The sequence below is a fragment of the Benincasa hispida genome, chromosome 8 (genome assembly GCF_027475165.1).
Source record: "Benincasa hispida cultivar pf3 chromosome 8, pf3_genome.v1.1, whole genome shotgun sequence".
Lineage (NCBI taxonomy): Eukaryota > Viridiplantae > Streptophyta > Magnoliopsida > Cucurbitales > Cucurbitaceae > Benincasa > Benincasa hispida.
Window position 1 is genome coordinate 55,015,933 of NC_143485.1, and position 8,537 is coordinate 55,024,469.

Genomic DNA, 8,537 nt, shown 5'->3' on the forward strand with positions numbered 1-8,537 from the left:
ATAAATAATATAAATACTAATCTGGCTTAGGTTTCAAAACAGTTGATAATAGATTTAAGACAGTTGCAAGAATGTGGAAAGAAAAGAGGGAAGAAGCTTTTTTTTTCTCATTTGGAATAAATGGAGCATCTTTCCACTTTCTTGGAGGGACCCCTTCATTGGGAGTAGTGGGAAAAATGGGTTGGGGGTTTCATTTTTCAGGAAGATCATCAAATCCAAAAGGAGGGGTTTGAAAGAGCACTAATTATATTCTGTTCTTATTTCTAAATTCTAACTATGTTCCTTTTTATTCTGTCTTTTTTATGCATAGTCTTAAAAAGGAAGGCTCATCTTCCCTAGATTTTGATTTTGCTTCCACATGGATTCTAGATCTTATGCTGAAAACTCTATTGTGAAAGAAAGATCAAAGTTTCTAAGGAAAAAAAAAATGAAAATTTTGTGGTTAGTGCTCTTGTCATTGTCATCTACCACTTGAAACAAACTGAAAATGGAAATCCAAATCCCATGGATATATTTTTGCTGTATTTCCATATTTTTAAATGTGATTATTTGTTTCCTTTTCTTGGTGGGGTTTGGAAATGGCAAGCATCAACAAAATCATTTTCGCTCAAGCATTCAATGTTTGTTTAAAAAGGGAAAAAAAAAAAAAAAGAAAAGGAAATGCAAGAGTGAAATTCAATCCATGAATAAACTCATAAACTTCCTATTGAAGAGAACAGAAATAGTGATGTAAAAATGTGGTATAAAACTTGCTGATAAAGATGAATCTAATCAATACTACTAATTAAAACAACTCATTAAAAATTGATTATAAAGATGAATTGAATCCAACCGAATAACGAAATGTCTAGTATCATGTTTACGACAAACGGTTGAACCTCATCAAAAGGATCAACCTTTGAAAGCAAATAGTAAAAAGTAGAAACTTTAAGTCTAACTTTAAAATTAAAAAGAAGAAAAATTATGTAATATTAAACTAAATGTAAAAATCTCATAACTCAACAGCAAGCAATTTAATTTACTTACAACATATCTTTCGAGGGGATTAAGGTTTGGAACATGGAACTGACTTCTATGTTTGGTCTGAAAAAAGTTCTATTGCAAATTTGCAGTATTTATGGATCAGAGAGAACCATTTCCAGAGAAGGTCTGAGAAGGAATTTACAACGGTCAGTTTTTATTTGCATTAATTTTATTAAAACGGTTCAAATTTTCTACAGTGAATTGGTCAATTTATCAGTTAAATTTCAAAAGTTAATGGTGATCAGTTCTACTAATCTCATTTATTACATGATTAATGCTATGAAACAAACTTATTAAAAAGGTCACCTGTTCCACTTCTCAGCCACAAGCAAATTCTTTTCCCTTCAGTTCCATCTTTCACATTTGAGCTGAAAGTGAATTTAGATTTTCACTTTCAGCTCTACCCATAGCCATTTTGATTTCAAGAATTTTCATTTTGTTTATTCACTTGTCATTCATAAACCTTTCTCCTTAGCTGTTTAATCTAAGAATTTAGATTCAATCTCTCATCAGTTTTGAAGTTTTTACTGTTGAGAGTAAAGTTAGGTGAAGAAAGGCAGACAAAAATGTCTATGAAGAATAAAGTTGGAGGAATTGGATTGGACTTTGCTTCAAGATATGTATTATTTAGGAAGTGGGCCTTTTTTCTATGTTTTGTATGCTTTTGTGCTGGCATGCTTTTTACAAACAGGTACAATATTGTCAATTAAAGTCTATTTGTTACATTTTAAGTAAACTTTTTTTTTGTTGCTTTTGTTGCTAATATATAGAAAACTAGCTAATTTTTCAATTAAAAAATGGAAGGATTTGAAAATCTGTTTGTTGAACTGGTTTTTACAGCCTATAGTACTGGATTCTAACTGGATTTAGATTGCGTTCGATTGCGTTTTTACGACATCATCGTTAAATTTGGTTTTCGTAATTTTTTCAGGATGTGGATAGTGCCTATGGCTAATGGTGTTGCACTGAAGTCTACAGTCTCTCATGAAAGAATGGAATTAAAATCTGATTCTTATAATCCACAGCTTGTGAGTGGGGTTCATAGCATTTAAACTCGTACTTTAGATCTTGATTATATATTCTCAAGGCTAAATCATATACCTTTTACTTTACAAATTGAATGAAACTAAAGTTTTATTCAACACATTATGGTAACCCTTTTCACTGAAAGCCTGTTGAGAGAGGGATAATTGCACTGATTGTTTTCTTGCTTTCGATTCACTTCTCGTCGACACTTTTCTGATGAACTTACTTTTCGATATTGTTTTTCCTTAACAAGGCGAAAACCAAAACATCTGGTGCAAGGCCAGAGGAGTTTTCAAGGTCCCAGCTGAGTATTCAGTAAGTAACATGCTGATGCTTGAATCAAACTGGTCTACTCCCTTAATGTGCCACTATGTAATTAGTGGCTTAAGAGCAAATTAATGAAATGTGTGCTAAAATATTATCCGCAGGACACTTGCTAAGAGCATGTTAGATCTGGAGAAGAAACTTGCAGCTGTAACGATAGGTCATAAATCTTCATCAAATGGATCTCACGTTGTGGAAAAGAATGCAGAGCCAACTTCCAAGAGAAAATATCTAGTGGTTGTAGGAATCAATACAGCTTTTACTAGCCGAGAACGAAGAGATTCGGTTCGTGCAACTTGGATGCCACAAGGTCTGCTATGTTACAAGTCTTCAAGTTTTTCCTTTGATTTTGGTGCCTTTTTTCTATCATCTGGTTAAACATGAGATTGTTGTTTATAATTTAATCTTACTAGGTGACAAAAGAAAGAAGTTGGAGGAAGAGAAAGGCATAATCATTCGTTTCGTTATCGGACGAAGGTAAATAAAGAAACACAATCTCATTCTTGTTAAGTTATATACTATGACAAATTAATCGCAGCGATTACTTTGTATTGGTTGATAGTGCAACTCCTGGCAGCATACTCGATAAATCACTCGACGCAGAGGAGCGTGAACATGGAGACTTCCTGAGACTGGTAATGTCATCCAACTATTACTACTATTGTTCTTTGTTCTACCTGTCTCAATCAATGTTCTAAGTTGAAGAGAATAATAAAAAATCAGAATGTGATAATTGATGGAAGTTTTGCTCATGTTTGTTCAAATGTTACAAGCAGAATCATGTTGAAGGTTACCTCGAATTATCGGCCAAGACGAAGACTTACTTTGCTACAGCTGTTTCTTTGTGGGATGCTGAATTCTACGTCAAAGTCGACGACGACATCCATGTGAACTTAGGTGAGCCTATTTTTAGATACTCCTGTTTGAACTGTTAAGGGATATCATATATGGAACTGTTGATGCAATAAGAATAATGTTTTCTCAAATATCTAAGCTTCCATCCTTTCATCTACTACAGCTGCGCTTGGAACAACCCTGGTTGGACATCAGAATAAGCCTCGGGTTTACATCGGTTGTATGAAGTCCGGACCCGTCCTCTCTAAGAAGTAAGTGTAACTTGTGAAAACAAAAACTGTTACCAATAGATTTGATTTTCACAATGTCTCTCAATTCTTACAGAGGAGTAAAGTACCACGAACCGGAGTATTTGAGATTCGGCGACGAGGGAAATTTGTATTTCCGTCACGCTACAGGACAATTATATGGAATCTCAAAAGACTTAGCTACTTACATCTTGCAAAACCAGTTAAGTCTTAAAGTTCTTACTATGCACAAAATCGTTCTAGAGTAGCTTCACCTCGTAAATAATAACTAATTCATTCTTTCATTACTTCGTTTAACCTTCAGAGATGTGCTGCACAAGTATGCCAATGAAGATGTTTCATTAGGATCTTGGTTTATTGGTTTAGATGTGGAACAGGTGGATGATAGGAAACTATGTTGTGGCACCCCACCTGGTAAGTTCTCAGCTTTCATTCTGTTTCGGGTCCATTTGAAATGAATTTCTAAGTGCTTATAAACATTTCTTTTACACTTCATTAGAAAGTGATTCCAAACAAATTCTTGATCTTCTTCGGCATACGTCCATTTCCGACCTTGCATTGTTTTTGGTGCACAAAATGAACTTTTTCCCAAATAATGATTCTTAATGCTTTTATGATTTGTTTGTGTAGATTGTGAGACAAAAGCTTTGAGAGATGAAGTTTGTGTAGCTTCATTTGATTGGAAATGCAGTGGGATCTGCAACTCAGTTGAAAGAATGAGTGAAGTTCACCAGAAATGTGCTGAAAATGAGACCTCTTTATGGAATAGCTTTTGAAATCAATACAACACAAGGATTTTGTGCACTTTGAAAGAATGGAACCAGAAATAATATCCTCATTCTTTTTTGTCTGCCTTTGAATCAACTTGGAATTGGTTTCTCATAGGTCTTTGATCAATATGTAAACAGCTTTGGAGGGAAGTTATATACTTTTACTTGATAAAGTAGTAATGTATTTGCAGCTTAATTAAGCTTTCTTGTTCTATTACCATTAATATTCCTCATTATACAACTATTCTCTTTCTTTCTTCTTCTTTTCTCAACTCGAGTATTGATTTGATCAATTGAAATTACGTGTAAGGTGATATTCTAAAAATAAATCATAAAAGGGTATTCATTTCATTAGTATACTCTCTCTATATATGTGTAGAGTACGTAACAATCTTATAGCTTTTGGAAAAATATCATTTTCTAAATTAACATTGGATAGATTTTCTTTTTAAAATCATCGATAAGAATATGTGAAGAACATGTTTTATTTTCCCAAATGAAGCTACTTCATTGGTAATTGGTGAATACTTTCTTTGAGATTGGAGGTTTGATTCTCATCTCCATAATTATTGTACTAAAATAAAATAGAGTTTTCTTAAAAATTTTACGTTTGGCACATAAATTTTTTATAGTCTACTTATATGATCAGAACTTTTATAATATATTTATACAAATAAATATAGGGTTGAAGAATTGAATAATTAATGACTATAATATTGATTGAGTAATTCAATGAAAAGTTAAAATATTGTTTGATATAGTGATTTGGATAAACAACATAAATCGTTCAATAAAGATTTCATTTAATGTTGATAGTTGGGCCGGGCAAACTTCATTTAAAGTTGGACCTGAATAAAGACTTTGAGCCCTAAAATTGGGCTTTGAAAAGAATGGGCCTAAAATCGATTTAGATGGGCCCAGTTTAGTGGCATAGCTTGCTATGCAAGCAATTCGATCTGCGATAAAGGGGTTATTGGGTTAACGTGGAAGAATTGAGAAGAAAACCCAGGTACGCTTCTTCGTCTCCACGTCTTCGCCTGTTATTTTACAATTGATCTCTCGCAACTTGATTTTCCTGTCTCTTTCAATTAATTAGCTCTTCCAATCGGTATCGTAGGCATTGATTGCATCGATTCTGCCCCGGTACTTCATTTACAGAACTGTTGTTCTTGGTTATTCGTATTTTCTTTTTGTTTTGTTCAGTTATTGTTTTCGATTTTGTTTTCATTGAATTTCTAGGCATCGAATTTTGAATTGTAATGATCTGATGTTTGAATTTGCAGAAAAAAATTGAGATTCCCCCATGGCTAAAAGCTCGTTCAAGCTCGAACATCCGCTAGGTTTTTCTTTTAACATTTTTGTTTACCCTTTTGATCATTTCTTTAACTTCCTTTCTTTCTTTGCATGTTAATTTAAGTTTTTGTTTTGTTGATGTTTTGATGCTTTATCCATTTCTGTGATTCTTTTCCTTGCGCTGATGACTGAAATTAAATTAGGGGCAATTCTTAAGATTGCAAAGGGACTTCTTTGAACTGTGTAATCGGGGTTAATTTTACGTTCTCTCTTTCGTCCTCTTTTCGCGAGAATCTTGATGTGAGAGAGGGTTCTTTATGGTGAAAACATGTCTCCGCCGTACTTTTGGCCTCCTGGGTTTATTGAAAGACGAGTCTTTTGGTTTTTCGCTCTCTCTTAGCCTCTCTCTGATATTGTTTCGGTCCCACGTTCAGTCAAACTCACATTTCAACTCCGGTCTTGCATGTTCTTGACTTTGTTCTAAAATATTTCTCCTATATTCTAGAAAGGAGACAAGCTGAAGCTGCTCGCATTAGGGAGAAATACCCGGATAGAATTCCCGTAAGTATGTTAAACTTTTGTAATAGTGTTTGGCACTGAGTTCACTCCAGCTCTTCTCTGTTAATATGAGTTATCTGCAGGTGATTGTGGAGAAAGCTGAAAGGAGTGACATTCCTGACATAGATAAGAAGAAGTAAGTAACATTATGACTTGATTCTATTGAAATCAGTTAAAATTGGACGTCTTAACCGAAATGATGAGATGGGATGAAACCGGAGTGGGAGGCCTTTCATTGCATGAAAACTCGAAAACTTGGTTTATATGATTAAGGTTCTGGTTTGTTCTTTCATTTCCATAGAAATTACGAATCATGATGGCACATGGTAGGGTTTTGATTGTCAGATATTAAGTGTAGTGGTAGTGGCTTATCTTTGTTCTAGTGTTAGGTACCCAATAAACATGGGAATTATGAGAAAGCTGAGAGCAACAAAGATAACTATATTACAATTTTAGTGAATCAATTATAATATCAATAGCCTTTCGAGAGAGATTTCTGTCGTAGAACCAAACTAAACTACTAAGGACCGACTTGCCAAAATGATCCTTCCTTCTAAAGGTCCCAACTCCTCTTATTTATAACCAGTGCAGCATTATGTAATTACAATTGTGCCCTTACTACTATCCTACTAATATTTCCCAAAATATCCCTTACTAGTGCTCTCACGTGTTGATAGGAAGAACATACTGAGCAGCACTATCTATTTCTTCTGGCTGGTGATGGAATAAGATTAAATAAATTTCGAAGTTTCAGTTTGTATATTACATTCTATTGAACATAATTGGGTGCTGGGTGGGGCAATATAATAATTATCTCATGGTTTTATACAATCCTCTCAGGTACCTTGTCCCTGCTGATCTGACTGTTGGGCAGTTTGTTTATGTTGTCCGGAAAAGGATTAAGCTTAGTTCCGAGAAGGCTATTTTCATCTTTATAAAAAACACACTACCTCCAACTGGTTAGCTAATTTTCTGTTTCATTTAGTGTATCTATATGTACATGTATATTTTGCATGGTGTAGCATGAAGACTGGGTTTGCATCTGATTAATATTATGCATTCTATTGTCACTCACAGCTGCTTTGATGTCATCAATCTATGAAGAAAACAAGGATGAAGATGGTTTTCTATACATGACTTACAGTGGAGAGAACACGTTTGGATTCTGATTACTTCAAATCAAAATTCATCTGTAAATAGAACTAAAAAAGCTGTAAATACTCCTTGCTTTCCCCCTCAAGTCAGTTCTCTCAGCAACTGGTCTATTTCTGGATTACCTTAGGCCTTTTCTTTCCTTTTGCTAACATGTTAGTGTCATTAAGGATTTCATCAAGTGTTGGGTTGTGAATTTGATGGTGTTTCTCTCCAGCCCAAACCGAAAAGAAATGTGGGTGTTTGTTTGGTGAGAATCCATGATTTTCCGCTTCCAAATTCCAATATCTCTATTCCATGGTCACATCAGATATTTCTTGCAATTTTATTTTCACGTTTGCTTTAATAAAATGTTAGTAACTGAGTAACAGTTAAATGATATTCGCAAGAACTGCATGGGACTTCTAATGAGGAAGGACTAAAGAAATTATCAATATCTAATAGGCCGGTCCAGTCCGACCCTAAAAATGAAGGTCATCCAAGCTTAACCCTTGGGGCCGAAGTTTGTAAATTTATTGATATTATAAAGTTTTATTTAGTTTTTAATTGTAACACTTTGAAAATTTTCATAAACTAAAAATGAAAAATTATACATATGCATGGATATTTCGGTTGGTTTAATGATAAACTCATTGGGTCAGGTTGATCCAAATATGACTCAAATTGGTCGATCCATGGGCTTGCTCGATTCCAATGAATAAATGGGCTGGCTGAATCATTGACTCGAACCTGAATTGGAATCTTGTAAAAGTATAAACAGTATTTGATAAAATTTTCAAATCTTTAACTTTCACTTCGTTATTCATTACAAGCCAATTGAAATGCTCGAATACTTTTTATATTTTGTATATTAAGATTACCATTTAGAGTATTTTTGGTTAATGGAGATAGAAGTTTGGTGGAGAAGTAAGAGTATTGAAGTCCACTCCTTATTTGGTTCAAGGAGTAGGTGGATTCCACTATTAAAATACATCAATTTTATATTTAACTCCTCACTCTGTGGATCACAAGAGCTCCGAACTTTTAAATTTCATAATTCCTTACTCCTCTTTAAACTTGATTAGTTGATGTAAATAGTCATTCCAATTCCAATCTCAGAATTCATCATGATGTTTCAAGAGATTTCGTTCCATCATAATCTTAACTTGGTGTGAAAAACTTGGCTCGTCTGATTTTGAGAGTCAAAATAGGCATCCATTTAACTTCTCCTTTGCCTTGAAGGACGGGATGGCAACCCCATTCGTTGTAGATGTGTTTATCCATCTTCTCGATAGCATGTCCTAGGCAT

General features: G+C 34.1%; 2 protein-coding genes across 3 annotated transcripts; both read left to right on the forward strand.

The window, feature by feature from the left end:
• The first annotated feature begins 1,005 nt into the window (after nt 1-1,005).
• Nucleotides 1,006-4,505, forward strand: LOC120083401 (putative beta-1,3-galactosyltransferase 2). Of its 2 annotated transcripts, none has more exons than XM_039039155.2 (11): nt 1,006-1,169; nt 1,955-2,051; nt 2,303-2,364; nt 2,478-2,683; nt 2,787-2,850; nt 2,936-3,008; nt 3,150-3,270; nt 3,392-3,479; nt 3,553-3,678; nt 3,781-3,890; nt 4,107-4,505. In XM_039039155.2, the coding sequence occupies exons 1-11, from the start codon at nt 1,060-1,062 to the stop codon at nt 4,250-4,252; spliced, it is 1,203 nt and encodes a 400-aa protein (XP_038895083.2). In that variant the 5' UTR covers nt 1,006-1,059; the 3' UTR covers nt 4,253-4,505. The 2 variants fall into 2 exon arrangements, with proteins under 2 accessions (XP_038895083.2, XP_090172614.1); XM_090316488.1 differs by lacking the exon at nt 1,006-1,169 and adding an exon at nt 1,557-1,714 and having other exon boundaries at nt 4,107-4,393.
• A 713-nt stretch (nt 4,506-5,218) lies between these two features.
• LOC120083799 (autophagy-related protein 8C) lies at nt 5,219-7,553 on the forward strand. Its single transcript, XM_090316217.1, has 6 exons — nt 5,219-5,389; nt 5,530-5,586; nt 6,045-6,100; nt 6,181-6,233; nt 6,938-7,056; nt 7,175-7,553. The coding sequence occupies exons 2-6, from the start codon at nt 5,550-5,552 to the stop codon at nt 7,264-7,266; spliced, it is 357 nt and encodes a 118-aa protein (XP_090172343.1). The 5' UTR covers nt 5,219-5,389; nt 5,530-5,549; the 3' UTR covers nt 7,267-7,553.
• The last annotated feature ends 984 nt before the right edge of the window (nt 7,554-8,537 follow it).